Raw genomic sequence first — 22,981 nt, forward strand, 5'->3', positions numbered from 1 at the left:
CTTGGGAGCGTACCAAAAGTAAGTATTTTGAGGCACCGTTTGTGATTTTTCAAGTAATCGGTTTCCACCAGAGCAAGTGTTCCAAAAGTCAAGAAGTAGAAGTTGCCAGACCAATAAAGCATTAAACAAAGAACTGACAAAACATACTTTGGCCATATCCTATTAGTCAAAACAATCACAGGGCACACCCAGATCAAAGGAGGTGGAGAAAGAGTAGTAGTAAGAACATGTAAGATACTGCAGAAGAGCATGTAGGTACTGCAGAAGAGCACATAGGTGCTACAGAAGAGCATGTAGAGTACTGCAGAAAAGCATGTAGGTACTGCAGAAGAGCATGTAGGGTACTGAAGAAGCGCATGTAGAGCACTGCAGAAGAGCTTGTAAGTACTGCAGAAGAGCACGTAGGTGCTGTGGAAGAGCATGTAGAGTACTGCAGAAAAACATGTAGAGTACTGCAGAAGAGCAGGTAGATACTGCAGAGGGGTGTATAGACTACTGCAGAAGAGCATATACAATACTGCAGTAGAGCATGTAGGTACTACAGAAAAGCATGTAGAATACTGCAGAAGAGCATGTAGGATAGAGATATTGTGGCTACCATCTTTGGAAAATACAATCAGCAGTCATACCCTGGATCATTACTTCTGAAACCATCTGTGGTGAGGGATTAGTCTATCACATATCCTTCCTTTTATAAATTACAAAAGAAAAATTACTAGAAAAATGAAATGGATAATGGATATACAAAAACAGACATAAATTCTAGATCAAATTGATAAAAAAAATTTGAACTTAAATTCCTCCTTTTATCTCGTCACAAATACTTATAGACCTATCTTTAGGTCACATTTTGATTATCAGTACATTGGAGAAGAAATGCAAATTATAGGAAGAAATTGGAAACTTGTGAGCCTGGGTAGTTTATCTTTTTCCAACGAAGACTTTCCATTGTTAAATATTTCTTATGACTTGAACTTATGTGACTTAGTTGTACAGTGTAACTGAAATATGGTCTTTCTCCTTTGATTTTGTCTAGCTGTCCAGGGCTATCGGTTGACAAATGCAGGATATGATTACCTAGCTTTGAAAACACTTTCTTCTAGGCAAGTAGTTGAGTCTGTTGGAAACCAGATGGGTGTTGGCAAAGAATCAGGTAAGTGATAATAGTACTGTGCAAAGTATTTTCTTTGCTTTAGTTTATGTTTTCCCTTCAGAAAGGATTCCTCTTTTAATTTTCCCTTTTCTCTAACTAAACAGTAAATCGAAAAGTTGATTGGAAGCAATACAAATCAGAAAGTGCCCTTAATTAGTAGGTTACTATTTTCTCTCTGAAAGTCTATCATTGAAAGTTCATTTATACCAGGAATTAATTTTATTCTAATAACTCCCAAGGTATCTCATTATTTATGTGCAAATATACCAAAATCCAAAATTCAAAACACTTCTGGTCTGAAGGTTTTGGATGAGGAGGGATACTCAACCTTTATTAGGAAAAATGACATTTTTGAAACAAAATCAGAGAAAGTTAGAATTGTTTTAACTGATTGGAATACACTTGTAATAATGGTTGTTTTTGAAATTTTGCCTCTAGATATTTACATTGTTGCAAATGAGGAAGGACAACAATTTGCATTAAAGCTTCACAGACTAGGAAGAACCTCGTTTCGAAATTTGAAAAACAAACGTGATTATCATAAACATAGGCATAATGTGTCTTGGCTTTATTTATCGCGTCTCTCTGCCATGAAGGAATTTGCCTATATGAAGGTATTTATTTTATAGTCATGCATTTTTTAGCCAAATAATACATGTGTCTCAAAGGCCTTAATGACAAGTGTGATTCTGTTGTCCCCACATCTGTCTAACCTTAGACTCAATTCCTACAGGCAGACTCAGTCCTAAATAACTGTTGATTATTCGGGCTCTTTTCCCTTCTATGTTAAGGTATTTTAAATAGTTACGAATGCATAAGGGCAACACATTCTATAATGCTGACAAGATGGAAGAGCCAAAAATAATTAATGATGCTGTTACCTCACAAATATGTATGTGTGGATGTATATATGTCTATTCAATGTATATAGCTATACATATGTCTGTTTCTAATTGAAAACACCAGGCAATTATCATCTGTAGAAACCTCAGTGTCTCAGATAAGTTGGCTAGTTTTTTGTTTCACATAAAGGAACAAATATCATTTATAGATTTATATGTATATTAAAAATGGTAAAAATTGGCTGGGCGCAGTGGTTCATGCCTATAATACCAGCATTTTGGGAAGCCGAGGTGGGCGGATTACTTGAGGTAAGGAGCCCAGCCTGGCCAACAAGGTGAAACCCCATCCCTACTAAAAATACAAAAATTAGCCAGGCATGGTGTTGGGCACCTGTAATCCCAGCTACTTGGGAGACTGAGGCAGGAAAATCACTTGAACCCAGGAGGCAGAGGTTGCAGTGAGTGAAGATCGTGCCACTGCACTCAAGCCTGGCTGACAGAGCAAGACTCTGTCTCAAAAAACAAAAAAGGTAAAAATCTTTCGTTTTTAAGAGGTAAGGATGAAGAGAAGTGAGTTAAAGAGTACAAACATACAATTAGAAGGAATACATTCAATGTTTGATAGCAGAGTAGGGTGACCATAGTAAACAAAATGTATTGTACTCAGGAGATGAACACACTAAATACCCTGACTTGATCACTACTCATATATACTTAACAAAATGTTGTATGTACCTCATACATTTATCCAAATAGAAAAAAAATACTTAACCTGGCAGATGAAATGCCAAACTCTCAAAGATGGTTTTCTCAGGGTTAGGCCTATTCATTGCACTTCAGGTATGCCGATCCCTGCAGTTACCCCAAATATTGGAACTTGACTGCATATTTTGGGGTACTGGCGGACTACATTTGACTCTCCCCTGACATTTAAAAAAAAACAACAAAAACCTTTATTTTTAACTTTTTGCCTTCAAAATTAAGTTCAGCATATGTTTGTTAAATATAATAATATCCAAATTAAATATATTCAACAATAACTAAGTTAAACAAAAGGCAATATTGTGTTTTTATTATTCTGCCAGTATGATTTGTCATAGTTTATCTTCATTTTTCAAAAAAATTTGAAGATTGCTACAGTGTGTGAACACACTGTTCCTTGAGGATTCAGCTTGTTCTCTGAGTGGGTTGTATACTTACATTTTCACTAATCATGGGAGATTTCTTAAGGCAGTATAAATTAGTATTACTGATACCATACATGTTAATGTATTTCTTGTTTTATACTAATAGTTTGTATCTTGTAATATTCAGTCAGTAAATGAGCAGCTTGGTAGGGATCATTTACACATTTTGCCAAAACTGTAGTAGGTGTTTTTCAGGATATTTATATTGAAGGTATAGGAATGGAATCTGGTTGCACATAAATGTACATCTTAAATATGTTGATTTTTCATAAGAGAGGAACAATAAGATAAAGATTGGGCTATAGCATGAGTTCTAGGCGATAGCACAAGTTCTAGACAAATATTCACAATCTTTGAGTTTATCACATGCTGTTGATCTGCCAAGGTATGCTCAAAATGGTCTACATTGAAAAAAAGTACGTAAAAACAAAGCAAAGAAAAATATCTGGGAAGTGGAAAGTTGTTTGGTTCTTGTTCACAGAAGGTAAGTGATAGGCAACCTTTTGAAATTAATTGCTGGGGTTTAGTGTGGGGTGAAGGAGTGGATGCCAAAGAAATAACCAGTACAATCTGTGTCTTAAAGTTGAGAAGATAACACAAACACATATGAAATAGAACCTTTTATTTATCTATTTATTTTTGAGACAAGGTCTCACTCTGTCTCCCAGGCTGGAGTGCAGTGGCACGATCACAGCTCACTGCAGCCCTGACCTCCTGGGCTCAAGCTGTCCTCCCACCTCAGCCCCCCAAGTATCTGGGACCACAGGCATGTGCTACCATGCCTGCTTTTATAGACAGGATCTTGCTGTGTTGCCCGGGCTGCTCTCAAACTCCTGGCCTCAAGAGATCCACCCACCTCAGCCTCCCAAAGTACTGGGGTTATAAGCGTGAGCCACCACTGCAAGTCTAAGAACAATTTTTTTTTAAATTATATACTGAGTTTAGAGAAACTTCAGTAAGTGATAGAATAGTTGATGGAGGAGGTTTCAGGTAGTGAGTGGAGCTGAGTGGAGCCATGAAGCTTGGGTATTATTTGACCCTAAAACAGTGCATTTTGGCAGAGAAGTGGTATGGACAATGACATGAATGTGTGTGAGCCCTATGTGTTTAGGTGACACTGAGGTGACTGTCCTGACTGCATTTCTTGGTATGTACTGGAGAGAATATTGGGAGAACTAGGACTGTACAGGTGGATTAAAGAGTTTTGAAAACCAGGAAAAGTTGTTCAAACTGAAAAGAATATTTACAGACAATGTAAAATTTGTTGTTGTTGTTGTTGAGACGGAGTCTTGCTCTGTCGCCCAGACTGGAGTGCAGTGGCATGATCTCAACTCACTGCAACCTCCACCTCCCGGGTTCAAGCGATTCTCCTGCCTTAGCCTCCCAGGTAGCTGGGACTACAGGCATGTGCCACCATGCCTGGCTAATTTTTTTGTGTATTTTCAGTAGAGATGGGTTTCACCATGCTGGCAGGCTGGTGTCAAACTCCTGACCTCAACTGATCCACCTGCCTCGGCCTCCCAAAGTGCTGGGATTATAGACGTTGAGACACTGTGCCCGGTCCAATGTATATATTTTTAAATGGAGTATTAACATCAGCAGGTTATTGGTATTGGTACATAGAATAGGTTAGGTATGATGGCAAAAGCTAGAACACCTGTGGAGTAATGAGGTATAAATAACAAATGCCTCCTTACAAGTATATGTTGGTGCAAAAGTAATTGCAGTTTTTGCCATTCCTAATACTAGCATTCTAAATGTCAAAGGGCATAAATCTGAGATATTTTAAAGAAAGTAATAGCAGGGCTTTGTAAACAATAAGATTGAAGACAATAAGCACAGGGGAAAAGCTGTATGGAGAGTCTTAACATTGGAATCAGACAACAACAGTGTATATGTTTTTCACATAATAGGTTTATATTGCATATTGTGGCCTGGAGAAAAAGATTGGTGCCCTATAAACCAAAATGGCTGATCTCTTAGAATGCCTCATTTCCCAATATGTCAGAAGATGAGTATCTCCTAAATTACAATTTGTTTCCAATTTGAATATTTTGAGCACATTTCAACAAATGTCAGAGACTTACAAAATAGGAAAGGATATACCCCAAGAGACTGTAAGCTTCTTGGGGACTTTTTAACACTAATTTTAGATTGTTTAGAAACTTTTTAACACTCATTTTTGTAACCCCAGCACAGTGCATAACATTTTGTAAATGTTCATTTTTGGCAGAAAAGTGAATTCAAACTTTTGTTTAAAATTTGCTTTTTATGTATGGTTTATTCTGTGCAGTGAATAAATAAGCTATGCATAAATAACTGTGTGTTAAGTATAATTTTATAAAGGATTGTGTGTTTTTCTGTGGAAAGGTATATATTTAATTGTTCTTTAAAGAGTAGTGACCTGTTCATTAGCTTACACCTGTTTTGCAATGTTTTAGGCATTGTATGAGAGGAAATTTCCAGTTCCAAAGCCAATTGATTACAATCGTCATGCAGTTGTCATGGAACTCATAAATGGTTATCCACTGTAAGTATTCATTATTCTTAAAGCCATGAATGCTGATAAATGAATTTAGGTTTCAGGGTTTTTAATAAAATTTTTTTTAGTTAATGAAATACTGCCTCTGGGAGGTTAAAAATTGATTTAAAGGAATAGACTCAAAGACAAATTAAAAACCCAGTTTCATTCTGACAATATGAGCTTTGTAATCTCTGTGATTCATTCATTCATTCCATATTAAGAGACTGTTAGGTGCCAGGGCCTTTTAGTCTCAATAGTGAACAAAACAAAATCCCTGCCCTCATGGAATTTACATTCTGATGGAAGGAGATGTGCAATAAATAACTAAAGGAAATGTCTGTCAATTGTTAGTAAGTACTATGGATAAAAAAAAAAAAGCAGAGTTTAAGAGAGATAGGAAGTACTAACGGGACAAGAGACTACTGTTTTATGTAAGGTGGTTGAGAAAAGTCTCACTAATAAGGTGAAACCTTACCAAATTTTGATTCAGATTAGCAGCTATTGGAGTGGGAGTATTTTGAGCAGAGAAGAGATGTGATCTCATCAATCAGTGATCTCAGTGTTTTCAGAGGGTCACTCTGCCTGCTGAATTAATAGACTCTGGGGAGACAAAGATATAATTTGAAGACAAGTTAGGAGGCCATTACAATAATCTAGGCAAGAAATGGTTGTAATTCTGATTACAGTGATAGTTGTGAAGGTGATGAAAAGCAGTCAGATTCTGAATGTGTTCTGCAGGTTGAACCAACATGATTTGGGATTGGATATGGATGTGAAGGAAGGAATGAGACAATAGTGACACCAAAGTTTTTGACCTGAGTAGCAAATTAACTGGAGGGAGAAAGCTACCTTGTACAGAAACAGGAAAGCTACAGGAAGAGCATTTTGGAGTTGGAGGATGGGACAGAATCAGAGATTCCATTTTGGACATGTTAAGTTTGAGATGCCTGGGAGTTAGAGAAGTCTACGTTAAAATCAGTGTATATGTGGTATTTAAACCATTAATCTGGATGCGATCACCAAGAGTGAGTCTAAATAAGAGAAAACAAAAGGTCATAGGATGGACCTTTGAGGAACTCCAGAATTTAGAGGTCAAGGAAAAAGATGAAGTACAAATAGAAAAGACTAACAAGGTATGATCTATGAGGAAGGAAGAAAACCTGGAGAGAATGGAACTAATTGTCAGACTTGTAAATCAGATACACCATGTTGAAGATCCTGCATCAGTATATGATGAAGCTATGGAACTAATGGTCAAACTTGCAAATCATGGGCTGATTCATGGAGATTTTAATGAATTTAATCTCATTTTGGATGAAAATGACCATATCACCACGATTGATTTTCCACAGATGGTTTCAACTTCTCATCCCAATGTTAAGTGTTAAAAGTTAAGTGAAGAAATATTCAAAGAGGTCAGCTGACAGACCACATATGATGAGGACTAAGAATTGACCTTTGGCTTTAGCAACATTGAAGTCATTGGTAGTCTCAACAAGGGCTATTGAAATAAGGTAGATGAAAGCCTGTTTGAAATGGTGTTAGAGAGTAGGAGGAAACAAATTGGAAAAGTTTGGTTGTAAAGATCAAAGAAAGGTAGTAGTAGAAAAGAGATACAGAATTGAAGCAGAGTGTGGCTATTTTTTTTTAATAGATGGGGGATATTATATCTGTGTGCTGATGGGAATGAGAAGAAAACTGCTGGGGAGCCAGGGCGTGGAAATAATATTTATGTTCACATGCATACATACTTTCGTTAAAATCATAAATGAATACAAATAACCTATATTCATGCTTAAAATACTTTCAGATGTCAGATACACCATGTTGAAGATCCTGCATCAGTATATGATGAAGCTATGGAACTAATTGTCAAACTTGCAAATCATGGGCTGATTCATGGAGATTTTAATGAATTTAATCTCATTTTGGATGAAAATGACCATATCACCATGATTGATTTTCCACAGATGGTTTCAACTTCTCATCCCAATGCTGAGTGGTATGTACATGCTATTTTTTTATTTTTATTATTATTATGTTTTTTCTGGAGACGGAGTTTTGCTCTTGTTGCCCAAGCTGGAGTACAATGGCACGATCTTGGCTCACTGCAACTTCTGCCTCCCGGATTCAAGCGATTCTCCTGCCTCAGCCTCCTGAGGAGCTGGGATTACAGATAGGCGCCACCACACCTGTCTAATTTTTTTGTTTTTTTTTTTTTTTTTTTTTTTTAGTAGAGACAGGCTTTCTCCACGTTGGTGAGGCTGGTCTCTAACTCCCGACCTCAGGTGATCTGCTTGCCTTGGCCTCCCAAAGTGCTGGGATTACAGGTGTGAGTCACCGCGCCCAGCCTGTACGCGCTCTTATTAATTCTGGATGTGGATGTGTTTGTTTAGAATAGAATCATTTTTTCATAATTTTTCAATTTTGTGATACTATTAGGTATCACAATAAATAGTATTGTGATACTATTTAGGTCAGTCACTGGTTTGAAGTGGCTAGTGTTAACGTATAAACACTAGAGTTTTCCCCATAAGAATTTGAATTTCTTTGTTGTAAATTGACAGACTTCGAAAGTCAAATTTTCTTAGATATGGAACCCTTTGTTCAAACAGACTTTTAGATGGAATCCCAATTGTTAAAACAGGTAAAAGTTGGGACTGAAGTGGGGAACCCTAGAACCACTTTTGCCTTTTTCTTTTTCTTGCTCTTCCATGATTGCCTCCAAGAGCATAACTCAGTAAGCTCGATGATCTGAATAAAAGTTGTGGTTTTGGACTGGACTCAGTTGTCAAACCAGTGATAATTATCTCTTGTCACTTTTAGCTTTTATTATTAGAAAAAAAATTCACATAAAACTTTATCTCTGACACAGAGCAGAATCACTATATACTGCAATAATCATATTCTTCCCATTCCTTATTTAAACCAAACCAAGTCCTGAAATAGGACCTTATCTTTTATTTGCTTGTGGTTCATGAATCAATTGAGTGTAACTAAGGATTTTTTTTTCTTTCTGTTCCAAGCTTTATGAGAAACTTCTTTTTCCTAAACTAACAACTAGTATCACTTATATAATAGTGTATATTAGTTCTTGCAGAGATTGAGCTTGAAGTAGTTTTGTTAAGTGAAGCTTGTCTTCATCCTGGTTTCCAGTAGAAAATGTCTGTACTTATGCTACAGAAAGAAATGTCATTTGAAAACAAATTTTTAAAATGTTTTCAACAAAATAATACTAAAAGATTAATGCCTGGCACTTGGGTGATCAGTACTCTTTGGATGATGACTAATCACCATTTTTATTAATAAGGAGTAACATAGTCACACAATAAAGGAACATTTAGGAGCCCCCAGAGTGTGACAGATGATGACATTCTAGGTTTAGGCTGCATCGTTCTATGGGGAGATGTTGTGATTTAATTTCAATTTTTATGAACCAGTACTGAGGCCAAGGAGCTGTGCTAATTGCTAGAGATTGAGATATAAATAAGCCCTATATATGCTTTAGAAGATGTTACTGTCTTGTAGGGAAATGTAAACGTATATAAAATAGTCTTTTTAAAATATATTAATATTTTTCCCGGAGTGCCCTGTGAGCAAAGAGGAGAGGCATTATCTTCCTGTTTCCAAACTCATCTTTCTCAAAGAGATAGTCAGTTCCATGTTATCCTGTCCTTAATTCTCCCTTGTCTGGAAATCTTCTAGAAAATTGAATCTCTTTGTGGTGATTAATCTGCTTTATGGTGGCCCATAAGGCAGCCTGATACTCAGAAATTACTCTACTTTTGGTCCAGATTAACATCTCGTCAGATTATTTTTATAAGCTGTAGCATTATTTATCCCTTTGAGTATTATTGCAAATCGGCCAATGGATAACAAAGAGCCGTAAACATAACTCAGTAGTCTCCAAACTTAACTATTTAATATTAATATCTTTTTATCTTCAGATCTTTCAGTTGGCTAGAGGTTCTAGTGAGTGTTGCTGATGGGAAGCATAGCCAGACTCAGGACGAGGAGAATAAGTGGAAACCTATCCCTAAACCATAGGCCCGTAATCTTATTTCCTGGGGTTCACACTCATCTTTCCCTAGTGTCTCTAACTATATACCAGTAACTATGAGAAAACCTTGACTTTCCTAACCGTAGGAACTGCATGGCATTGACAGCTTATATCCTTGAGATTTCCTTGGATTTTAGTTTTTCAAGCACACTGGTAACTCATTTGTATCTTCTTTTCCTTTGTGTAACATCTTTTATCTCCTCGTGTAAGGAGCAGCAGTACCATTCACCAATAAGGATATTGTCATTGGCTAATAAGGAAAAAGGAGCATTAAAGGCTACATCATAAATGATTCTTGCTTTTGCAGGTATTTTGACAGAGATGTTAAATGCATTCGAGATTTCTTCATGAAACGTTTCAGCTATGAAAGTGAGCTTTTTCCAACCTTTAGGGATATCAGGTTTGTACTCCCCATTGCTTTACATAATAGTTTAAATATCTGGACTGTGTATTTCTAAAAATTAACATTTTCATCTAAAAAACTTTTCAAATTTTGACATATAGTCACTGTTAGATGTCATTGCTCTGTAGTACATAACTGAAACTTAAAAACTTGAAAATACCTGCATTTGGTCCATTAAGTCACTGCTGTTGAATTTTAGAAAGGGAACATATCTAGTTTCTTATAAACTCAAGAACTTTTATTCTATTTTGGATGCTATGTGAGTAACTCATTCATAAGGAATCACACCAAACGTTCATTGAAATTTATGTTTTTCCTTTATCGGGACCAGGAGATATCTTTTTTTTTTTTTTTTTCTTTTTTGAGAGGGAGTCTAGCTCTGTCGCCCAGGTTGGAGTGCAGTGGCCGGATCTCCGCTCACTGCAAGCTCCGCCTCCTGGCCTTACGCCATTTTCGTGCCTCAGCCTCCCGAGTAGCTGGGACTACAGGCGCCCGCCACCTCGCCTGGCTAGTTTTTTTTGTATTTTTTAGTAGAGACGGGGTTTCACTGTGTTAGCCAGGATAGTCTCGATCTCTTCACCTCGTGATCCTCCCGTCTTGGCCTCCCAAAGTGCTGGGATTACAGGCTTGAGCCACTGCACCCGGCCCCAGGAGGTATCTTTAATTGATTCTCAAGACATAACTATTATGTACATTCTCAAAACTCAGTTTTCTCATATTTATTTTATACACTTAACATATTTTCTGATCTGGGATGAGTCACATAATCTGAAGGAAATCCTTAGCACCCTTTGAAAGTTAATTTACAAAGCTAATAAACATAGCTGAGGTTTTTATAACGTTTTTATTTATATTGTTGTTTTTCAGTTATTTTATTCTTAAAATTACAGCCAGCATATACCTTTCATATTTGTATACCTGTGTCATTTAAATACATTTTAGGAAAGGAAAAAATTATTTTTAACATATAAGCTATTAAACTCACTTGAATCATAATTTATCAGAGTAGTAGATATTTACTCCTCTTAGATAAACATTTTTTCTCTCTTTCAATGCTTGACACTTTTTTTTTTTTCTAGGAGGGAAGACACTCTTGATGTGGAGGTTTCTGCCAGTGGCTACACAAAGGAAATGCAGGCAGATGATGAACTGCTTCATCCATTAGGTCCAGATGATAAACATACTGAAACAGAAGAGAGATCTGAATTCTCATTTTCAGATGGAGAAGTGGCAGAAAAAGCAGAGGTTTATAGGTCAGAAAATGAAACTGAACAGAACTCTGTAGAAGAATCAGAGGGCTGCTATTGCAGATCATCTGGAGACCCTGAACAAATAAAAGAAGACAGTTTATTAGAAGAGAGTGCTGATGCACGGTGTTTTGAAATGACTGAATTCAATCAAGCTTTAGAAGAAATAAAAGGGCAGGTTGTTGAAAACAACTCTGTAACTGAATTTTCCGAGGAGAAAAACAGAGCTGAAAATTACAACGGGCAAGATGGTCAGAGAGTTCAAGGAGGAGTCCCTGCTGGCTGTGAGGAGTATGAAGATGAATGCCCTCATCTAATTGCCTTGTCATCATTAAATAGAGAATTCAGGCCTTTCAGGTATAGACTTCTGTCCATTGCTTTTTAACTTTAGTCTTGAGACCGATACTTTCTTAGATTCTAGTAAATGAGCGCTTTTTTCAAATGATGTGGCAGAATTGTATTCTGCCGCCTTGATGTATAAAATGAAAGCCAAATAATTTTTTGTTGTTAAAAATTCAAAATAGCTTCCTTTTCAGTTGACCTGATTCTAGGCAGCCTATTGACTAAATTTCAAGTAATTCTTCCTTAAAATACAAACTGATGGCTGGGCACAGTGGCTCATGCCTGTAATCTCAGCACTTTGGGAGGCCAAGGCAGGCACATCACCTGAGGTCAGGAGTTTGAGACCAACCTGGACAACATGGCAAAAGCCTGTCTCTACTAAAAATACAAAAATTAGCCAGGCATGGTAGCCTGTGCCTGTAATCCCAGCTACTTGGGAGACTGAGGTAGGAGAATCACTTGAACCTGGGAGGCGGAGGTTGCAGTAAGCCGAAGATCGCGTCACTGCACTCCAGCCTGGGTGACAAGAGCGAAAACTCTGTCTCAACAGTTTTCAAAGAGATTGTTGTTTCTTTGAGCAGCAATGAAGTACTGGGCTTAGATTTGTAAAAAAAAAAAAAAAAAAAAAAATACAAACTGATGACTTTCAAATTATTATAGGTCTCTGGATACATTGATCAGGTTTTAGATGGATGAGTTATTCCTCACATATTCTCCTAATTACACATCTGATGTGTGTTTGAGTTATGTAAAGGCATGTAAATATTAAAACATGCAATAAATGTACTTTCTATATGAAACATCTGCAGTGAATTTTCTCTGGTACCTTGAGCCTTCTGTCCTTTGTTCATGTGTAGTTAAAATTATGTAATGATACTATGTTTTCTTTTAGGAATTTTTTTTTTTTTTTGTAAATATTAATCAGGCTCAGCTTAGTTTAGGAAAAGTTCTAAAACTTAATTTTTGGATTTGGGATAGCTTATTCAGAATCAAACTAGTTTAATGAACTACTGGTTTTATTTATTTCAAAATAGTAATGTGACAATTAAAATTACTTCAATACATTTATTAAACATTTTTCAGTACATATTTGGGCTTATATCTTAAGCCTACCTTTATCTTTACAGTTTTATTCATGAAGCAAAACATAAGAATTTTGTTCCTTTTTCATATAGCTGTGTATCTGTGTCACAGGGCTACTTCCATTTAAATAATAAACTTGGAAAATTAAATCAGAAGCTTAAAAGGAAAAGAATCAGGGGTGACAGAGGCTCAGGATTTTGAGTGATTGTATTAGACTGGATTCTTCAGAGAACAGAAATGGAGATTTATTATAAGGAATTAGCCCATGGGGTTATGGAGGCTGAGAAGTCCCAGGATCTGTAGTCAACAAGCTGTAGATGCAGGAGAGCCCATGGTACAGTTCCAGTACAAATCCAAAGGGCTGAGAGCCAGAAGAGCCAATAGCGTAAGTTCCAGTCCACATTCAAAGAAAAGAGAGGATCTATGTCCCAGTTCAAAGACAGTTCTCTCTTACTCTGCCTTTTTGTTCTGATCAGGCCTTCAATGGATTGGATGAGGTCCACCCACACTGGGGAGGGCAATCTGCTATACTCAGTTTATGGATTCAGAAACACCCTCAAAGACACACCCAGGTTAATGTTTAACCAAATATCTGGCACCCTGAGGCCCAGTCAAGTTAACATGTAAAATTAACCATCACAGTGATAGAATAAAACCTACATAGGATTAAATGGTCTTTTAAACTCAGAGTGGGAACAATAATTTTGTTCTCACTCTCTGGATACATGCTGGGCAAAACTTTCATTCAGAGTAAAAGCAAAACAGCAGATGTTGCTGAAAAATATTAACTGTTAGGAGTTATGAGTTTTTATACATTCCATATATTGAAACTTTGAGCCATGTGAAAACATTCATCTCTAGGTTGCAGATTTTCCTACCCTAGTGGAGCTGACTATCATGAGTAGTGTCTGTTTCCATTATATCTTCTGTTGTTTGTGAAGGTGAAAGAGTCTCAAAAATTTAGATAGGGAGAAACAGATTTATATAGTTCAGTGAAAGAAGAGGAGAGGATTATTAGAAAAGGGAAGATGAATTGTGGGGAAGTGATAAATTTCAATGGCTAAAGCATTCTACTGTTTTTAAATTTTGATAGTGACTAACAAAATGCTGGAAAATGAAAATTGTTTATATAGAACTTAACAGTAGGTAGTTTTATCTTCACAGAAATTTTAAGATATCTTTCTGAAGTATTTTATGTCTTCAATTTTGCTGCATGCAAAAAATAATATAATCAAATGGGATTCATTACATTATACAAATTAACTAGATACATTGTGGGTTTTTTAATTTTAGAGATGAAGAAAATATGGGAGCTATGAATCAGTATAGAACAAGAACTCTGAGTATCACTTCTTCAGGCAGTGTTGTAAGCTGTTCAACAATCCCTCCGGTAAGTAGTCATTCAACATGTACTGAATGTTTATTACATCACTACTGTGATCTGATTGCCGTGTCTCATTAAACAAATAATGTATGCTTTTCAGGTCCAGATTTCTGTTGATTGCTTTTTGAATTAAGTCTTGAAACCAGTACTTTCTTTGATTTTAATAAATGAATGTTTCTCAAAGGATGTGGCAGAGTTGTATCCTGCCACCGTCATGTGTAAAATGAAGGCCAAATGACTTTTTGTTGGTAAAACTCAAAATACCTTCTTTTTCAGTTGTCCTTCAGATTTTAGGCAGCCTGTTGATTACATTTCAAGTAATTTTTTGTTAGAATACAAACCGATGACTTTCAAAAAATTAATGTAGGTCACTTGATAAATTGATCAGGTTTGAGATGAATGAATCATTCTTCATATGAGCTGAAGATTAATGAGCTTGGTCACTGTGAGGATTACAAGGTGTATAAGACAGCCTCAGACACTTGGACTTATATGTTAATGGTATAACATTTTTTGTTGTTGTTTGTTTTTTGTTTTTGTTTTTGTTTTTGTTTTTTTTGAGACGGAGTTTCGCTCTTGTCATCCAGGCTAGAAGGCAGTGGCGTGATCTCAGCCCACTGCAACCTCTGCCTCCCGGGTTCAAGCAATTCTCCTGCCTCAGCCTCCTGAGTAGCTAGGATTACCGGTGCCTACCACCATGCCTGTCTAATTTTTGTATTTTTAGTAGAGACAGCATTTCACCATGTTGGCCAGGCTGGTCTCAACCTCCTGACCTCAGGTGATCCGCCCACCTTGGCCTCCCAAAGTGCTGGGATTTCAGGCGTGAGCCACCATGCCAAGCCAATGGTATAAAATTATAAGTACAGATTTGATCGGGCACCGTGGCTCAGACCTGTGATCCCAGCACTTTGGGAGGCTGAGGTGGGAGGATTGCTTGAGCCCCCAAGGGTTTCAGGCCAACCTGGGCAACATAGCAAGACTCCATCTACAAAAAATTTAAAAATGAGCCAGGTGTAGTGGTGTACACCTGTGTTCCCAGCCACTCAGGAGGCCGAGGCAGAAAGATCACTTGAGCCCAGGAGGTTGCAGCCACCGTGAACTGTGTTCCTGCCACTGCACTCCAACCTGGGCAACACAGCAAGACCCTGTCTCAAAAAAAAAAAAGAAGACCCTTGTTCCTGGCTTTGCAGCGTTTTGCAGCTATCTTCTTTTTTAGGAGACAAGTTGGATGATACAAGGTTATATACAGTTATTAAATGGCAGACTATAGTGTTTCAGAGAAAGAAAAGGTCATTGTGAACCCTATTTCACATTTCTTATTCATTTTGTAAGTCATATGCCATGCATGGTATATCTTAACTAATAAGTAATTTTAATTTATGATCAAAAGAGATGTGAAGACTTTTCCTTGGGTGATTGCTACCATCAGGTCATTTCTACAGCTGAAACTGTGAAGGCATTCTTGGATATATTGAGCAATACTGAATGCTTTCAAAAATAATTTTCTATTACAAAACCTACTCTGAGAGCCTTTTAACCTAAAAAGCAGAGGAACAAGCAGTTTTCATCTTGTTTTTCCCATCAGTTTTCATGATGGACCACTAGGTGGCACTATGGTAATTTTTTAAAAATTCTGCCTATACACTGTATTTTTTCTATGTAATCTGTATTTCTGTTTGGAATTTAATTTTTCCTATATAACAGTTTCTATATAGTGCTTTTGGAAAGTACTATATAGTGTTTGGAATCTTAAAAATTCATGCTCTCAGTATATAAATAGAAAAGGTATTAGCAGTGTACTATTTGAAATGGTTCATTATTAGTAATGCTAATTTATGAAATCTTTCCAGGAACTGGTGAAACAGAAGGTGAAACGTCAGTTGACAAAACAGCAAAAATCAGCTGTCAGACGTCGATTGCAGAAAGGAGAAGCAAATATATTTACCAAGCAACGTAGGGAAAACATGCAAAATATCAAATCAAGTATGGAAGCAGCTAGCTTTTGGGGAGAATAATATATTTAGGATCTTGGATATGTTTAATATATTTTTTAAGTTACTGTAATTCCTTTTTGAGCCCTCATTTGTCTTTTTTGAGCCAAGGTTATCATATATTAATAAATAAATAAACTCTCTTTCATCTATAAATTTGGGTCATTCAGTATGTGTCTTGCAAAGAATAATTATCTGCCAAAGCAGTCCATGTTTTCAAAGTAATTTGGGTAACTAAAATAAATAACTTTATTAGAGATATTTGCATATTTTTAAAAATCTAAACATTTTTGTTGTTTTCTGTTTGTTGAGGATTATATGATACAATGCACATAAAGCAATTAGAACAATGTTTAGCACATTATAAGCATTCAATAAAACATGGCTATTAGAATCATTATAATGATTCTGAAATTCTGCCGACAACTTGGTTGCATTTTATTTGGCAACTGGAGGAATTCACTGCCTTATTTTTCTTTAGAAGTAAAGATAAGCCTTTGGAAGTAAAGATAAACCAGTAATGTATAATTTGCTTAATTAATTGATTAATTAATAGTCTGTTTTGTGCCACTTACATTGGTAATGTGGTCATGAGAATGGAAACTTACTTGAGATAGTCCACCACAATTTTTCCAGTTGGCAGCTTGTAAGCAGGCCTGAGTATCAGAAGAGTTAGGGGTGGGGGAAGGTGGAGTAAAATGAAGAATGAAATGTTCTTTCTCATATGCTTATGTAAGTGGGTCTGGAACATGTTCTCACCTCGGTGTTAACAAATACCTAATTCAGGAAAGAAAATACATAGCCATGGTCCCTTCCTCAAGGACTTTATAATTCAGTGAGATGTAAAGATGAGTGCTTAAGTGTATGCACCTGATTATTGTCTCTTCATTGCCACATAAGCGGGAAAAGGGGATCACTTGCAGCGAAAAATGGCCATTAGATGGCAATATCACCCCACCGTCACCAAACAGGATTACTTGAATCCCTAATTATGTTCTACCAGAGGGAATATAGGACAGACTTTTCCAAGATTGATCAAGACAGCAGATTCCCTTTCACCTTTGCCAGATTAACTCTACTAGCTATTTGCAAGACCTGTCATTATCTAATAAATTGGTTTAAATATATAGAAGCTAGAAAATGCCAATTCCTGTTCCCTTGAAAATTAGACATTGAAATATTTAAATACCCCTGCTTTGCATTTTAGATATATCTTTGAATTCAGGTATTCATTTTGTATATATAATCTCTCGACTTTTAAGCATTTTTATAATGTAAAGTTGAAAACAGCTTAATAGAACCACAGGATGTTTATTTTGGAATCATTTTCTTATATTCAGAGTGATGAAAGCAAATTGGGAATAAAGCCTTATCCTGCTCAGCTTTACCTAATTGACTCAGTTGATTTTTGAGTATCTACTACATAAAAAGCCCATTGCTATTAAGAAACTCAAGACAAACATGATTTTTACCTCTAATAGCCTAACATTTCATGTGGGCCGAAGAATAAATTGTTCCAGTCAAAAATGGAGGCCTTACCTCATTTGGGCAAAGATTGTTGCTAGCTATTGAAGATTTACTAATAAATGATCTGTTAAGAAATTTAGTTTTTTCTGAATATGTTGTTTTGGTTGTTGAAACCTAAGGTATAATAGTTATTTTTTGAAGATATGTTTGGCTAGCCGTCAATTAGAAGTTAGAGTTTGTCCTAACAGATAAGCTATAACCCTCACATTTTAAAACATACATAGTGAACAATGAACAAAAACAAATTTTAAATTTTACTAATGTGGCAAAGCTGTATATTGTGATTGTTAAAACACTGTTTTTGCCTAGGAGTTCCAGATTTAAATCCTGGTTCTACACTTCCCAAACCTCAGGTACCTTCTTTAGCCTCTCTAACCTCAATTTTTTTGTTTGTAACATAGGGGCATTTAATAGTACCTACCTCAGAGTTGTGAAGACTAAATGAAGTACCACTTGTAAAGAGTTTATTACAGTGCCTGACATATACTGTATGGTTAGTACTGCTAAAATGACTTCTTCAGGTTACCAAAAGGAAAATTCCAGAAACTGACCACCTTTCCTATTGTGAAGGTCACTGGTATTTCAACTATGATCCCTTGTTGTGTATTTATCCAGACTGAAAGATGTTTTTCTAGTAACCATCTTGCATAGTCTTAGTGTCCCCATTAAATAAACCTTTCCTACAAACTATGCGGTTTATATTTGTGCTAACCTTGTGGTATTGGTAGCCATTGGTCTGTTCTTTGGCACATAGCTGGCTATCTTTGAGCCTTTTCCAAAACCATAGATGTTTAATAGATACTAATCAGAGTTAGTGCAACTCAAGATAAACATTCATTTAGCCAACTGCTTAGTAAATTTTCTGACAAAATACATAGCTGCCTAATTAAAAAACTCTGCCTGGTGCTGCCTCCCAGGTTGCTGCTTACAAAGGATAGAGGGATGAGTTATGTTAGCTTCTCAGAGCACTTTCTGAAGTGTAGGTTTATTTCACTGTCACAGATTCGGCACTCTTGGTGGGCTACAGTTCGCCATGCCCAGTCTTCTTTATCCCTCCTTAGAACATCTCCCTAGAAAGCATCAGGCCATATCTTAATTTGCCCTTGGTCTAGTTTATGAAGTACTAGAGCCATCTTATGCAACTGTGTAAGGAGGCTGGAGATTAAAGTTCAGAATAGCCATTACACAGTTGTGTAATAACCAGGACTATAGAGATAACTCCAAAGCTACAATACTTTTATAGAAAACTTTGTCATTCACAAAAACTATGTTGTTACATTTTAAAGACTGTAAGTTTTACCTTAATATTGTAAATAATGACATTAAAAATACTAACATTTTGCAGTAGAGGCCGAACAAGATGACCAAACAGAAACCTCCACCAATCATCCTTCCCACAGGAACACCAAACTGAACAACAATCTATATAAAAAAACACTTTCATAAAAACCAAAAATCAGATGAGAGATCGCAGTACCTACTTTTAACTTAATATCACTGAAAGAGGCACTGAAGAGGGTGGGAAAAACAGTCTTGAATTGATGCCACCACTCCCCCATCCCTTGACAGCGGCCACGTGGTGTGGCAAGAGAATGTGTACTTGGGGGATGAAGAGTACAGTGATTGTGGGACTTTGCATTAAAACTCAGTGCTGCCCTGTCACAGCAGAAAGCAACACCAGGCAGAACTCAGTGCCCATGGAGGGAGCATTTAGACCAGCCCCAGCCAGAGGGGAATTGCCTATCCCAGTGGTCAGAACTGGAATTTCGGCAAGACTTGCCACCACAGGCTGATGTGCTCTGGGGTCCTAAATAAGCCTGAAAGGCAGTCTAGACCACAAGGACTGCAATTTCTGGGCAAGTCCTGGTGCTATGCTGGGCTTGGAATCAGTGGACTTGGAAGACACACGACTTAGTGAGACACCAACCAGGCTGGCCAAAGGACTACTTATGCCACCTCTCACCCAATCCCACACAGCACAGCTTGCAGCTCCAGGAGAGACTACTAATTTTTGAGGAGAGGAGAGGAAAGTAGAGAGGACTTTGTCTTGCAGCTTGGATATCAGCTCAGCCAACTGCATAGGGCAACAGGCAGAGTCCTAAGACCCCCATTTCAGGCCCTACCTCCTGGAAAACATTTCTAGACACACCCTGGGCCAGAAGGGAACCCACTGCCTTAAAAGGACCCAGTCCAGGCAGGATTCATTACCTGCTGACTAAAGAGCTTTGGGGCCCTTAGTGAGCAGTGGTAGCCAGGCAGTACTTCCCATAGACCTCGGGTGCAACTCAGAGATGTGCTGGCTTCAGGTGTGACCCTGCATATTCCCAGCTGTGGTGCCTACAGAGACTCCTGCTTGAATAAAAAAAGAGAGGGAAGAGTAAAGGGGACTTTGTCTTGCACTGTAGGTACCAGCTCAGCCACAGTGCAGTAGAGGACCAAGTAGGCTTTTGAGGTCCCTGGTTCCAGGCCTTGGCTCTTGGACAGCATTTATGGACCTTCCCTGGGCCAGAGGGGAGCCCACTGCCCTGAAGGAAGAGTCCCAGGACTGCCAGCACTTAACACAAGCTGACTGAAGAACACTTGGGCCTTGAGTGAACACTGGTAGTAACCAGGTGGTACGCACCATGGGCCTGGGATGGTGGTGACCATGGGGAGAGACTCCTCTGCTTGTGGAAAAGGGAGGGAAGAGTGGGAAGAGCTTTGTCTGTGGCTTGGGTGCCAGCTCAGCCACAGTAGAATAGAGCACTAGGTAGATTACTAAGGTTTCTGACTCCAGGCCTGGGTTCCCAGATGGTATCTGTGGGCCTGCCTGGGGCCAAGCAACTGATTGTAGGGTCCTAGGGCCTTGAGTGAATGTAGGCAATAGCCAGGCAATGGTTACTGTAAGCCTTGGGCAAAACCCAGTGCTGTGTTAGCTTTGATCTGACATAGCACTGTCCGAGTGGTGGCGGTGGCCACAGAAGTGCTTGTGTCACCCTTTCTCCAGTTCTAGGCGCTCAGCACAAAAAAAGAGACTCCATTTATTTGGGAGAAAATAACGGAAGAGAGAAAGTCTTGCCTGGTAATCTAGAGAATTCTTCTGGATCTTATACAAGACCACCAAGGTGGTACTTTTATGAATCTGCAAGAGCCATAGCATTACTGGGCTTGGGGTACCCCCTAATGCAGATACAGCTACAGTGACCAAAAAGTTAAATTATAACAACTAAGTTCCTTCAAATACCTGGAAAGCCTTCCCAAGAAGCACAGGTACAAACAAACCCAGATAGTGAAGATTATAGTAAATACCTAAATCTCATACCTAGACATCAATGAACATCCACAAGCTTCAAAACCATTCAGGAAAACAAGAATCCACCAAACAGAATAAGGCACCAAGGACCAATCCTGGAGGGCTACAGATATGTGACCTTTCAAACAGAGAATTCAAAACAGCTGTTTTGAGGCAAATCAGCAAAATTCAAGAAAACACAGAAGGAATTCAGAATCCTATCAGATGAATTTAACACAGAGACTGAAATATTTAAAAATAATCAAGCAGAAATGCTGGAGCTGAAAAATGTAATTGACATACTAAAGAATGCATCAGAGTTCTTTAACAGCAGAAATGATCAGACAGAAGAAAGAATTAGCTTGAAAACAGGCTATTTGAAAATACACGGTCAGAGAAGAAAAAAGAAAAAGGAATAAAGAATCAAACAAGCCTACAAGATCTAGATAACAGCTTCAAAGGAGCAAATCTAAGAGTTATTGGCCTTAAAGAGGAAATAGAGAGGGAGATGGGGTAGAAAGTTTATTCAAAGGGATAATAACAGAGAACTTCCCAAACCTAACGAAAGATGTCAATATTCAAGTACAAGAAAGTTATAGAACACCAAGCAGATTTAACCCAAATAAGATTACCTCAAGACATTTAATAATCAAACTATCAAAGGTCAAGGATAAAGAAAGAATCCTAAAAGCAGCAAGAGAAACAAATAATTTAAAATGCAGCTCTAATACATCTGGCAGCAGACTTCTCTGTGGATATCTTATAGGCCAAGAGAGAGTGGCATGACATATTTAAAGCGCCGAAGGAAAAAAAAACAAAAACCCTTTTATCCTAGAATACTATATACAGCAAAAATATCATTCAAATATGAAGGAGAAATAAAGACTTTCCCAGACAAACAAAAGCCGAGGGATTTCATAAACATCAGACCTATTCTAAAATAAATGCTAATGGGAGTTCTTCTATCTGAAAGAAAAGAGCATTAATGATCAATAAGAAATCTGAAGGTACAAAACTTACAGGTAATAGTAAGTACACAGGCAAACAAAATATTATAACACAGTAATTGTGCTGCTCATATCTTGCAGAGAAAGACTAAGAGCTGAACCAATAAAAAATAATAACTACAACCAGTTTTCAAAACATACACAGTACAATAAGATATAAATAGAAAGAATAAAAAGTTTAAAAGTAGGGGTACAAAGGTAAAGTATAGAGTTTTTATCAGTTTTGTATTTTTTGCTTGTTTGTTTATGCAGTTAGTGTTAAGTTGTCATTAGTTTAAAATAATGGGTTATAAGATATTATTTCCAAGCCTCATGGTAACATCAAATAGAAAAATGTACAACAGATACACAAAAAATAAAAAGCAAGAAATTGATACATATTGCCAGAGAAAATTACCTTCACTAAAAGGAAGACAAAAAGGAAGGAAAGAGGAGAGGACCACAAAGGAACCAGAAAACAAATAAAATGGCAGGTTAAGTCCTTACTTATCAATAATAACATTGAATGTAAATGGATTTCACTCTCCAATCAAAAGACAAAGAATAGTTGAGTGGATTTATTTTTATTTATTTTTTATTATACTTTAAGTTCTAGGGTACATGTGCACAACATGCAGGTTTGTTACATATGTATACATGTGCCATGTTGCTGTGCTGCACCCTTTAACTGGTCATTTAGATTAGGTATATCTCCTAATGCTATCCCTCCCCATCACCCCCACCCCACAACAGGTCCCGGTGTGTGATGTTCCCCTTCCTGTCTCCAAGTGTTCTCATTGTTCAATTCCCACCTATGAGTGAGAACATGCAGTGTTTGGCTTTCTGTTCTTGCATTAGTTTGCTGAGAATGATGGTTTCCAGCTGCATCTCCATGTCCCTACAAAGGACATGAACTCATCCTTTTTTATGGCTGCATAGTATTCCATGGTGTATATGTGCCACATTTTCTTAATCCAGTCT

General features: G+C 37.4%; 1 protein-coding gene across 1 annotated transcript; it reads left to right on the forward strand.

The window, feature by feature from the left end:
- Positions 1 to 5: 5 nt before the first annotated feature.
- Positions 6 to 18,433, forward strand: RIOK2 (RIO kinase 2; the record flags this gene model as incomplete). Its single annotated transcript, XM_011989453.1, has 9 exons — positions 6 to 18; positions 1,037 to 1,153; positions 1,592 to 1,767; positions 5,624 to 5,712; positions 7,517 to 7,708; positions 10,074 to 10,166; positions 11,249 to 11,773; positions 14,135 to 14,231; positions 16,076 to 18,433. Coding segments are annotated over 9 exons (1,467 nt in total), but the record flags the coding sequence as incomplete, so codon positions are not given.
- Between the last annotated feature and the right edge of the window lie 4,548 nt (positions 18,434 to 22,981).

The sequence above is a fragment of the Mandrillus leucophaeus genome, unplaced genomic scaffold (assembly GCF_000951045.1).
Source record: "Mandrillus leucophaeus isolate KB7577 unplaced genomic scaffold, Mleu.le_1.0 Scaffold353, whole genome shotgun sequence".
NCBI classification, from domain to species: domain Eukaryota; kingdom Metazoa; phylum Chordata; class Mammalia; order Primates; family Cercopithecidae; genus Mandrillus; species Mandrillus leucophaeus.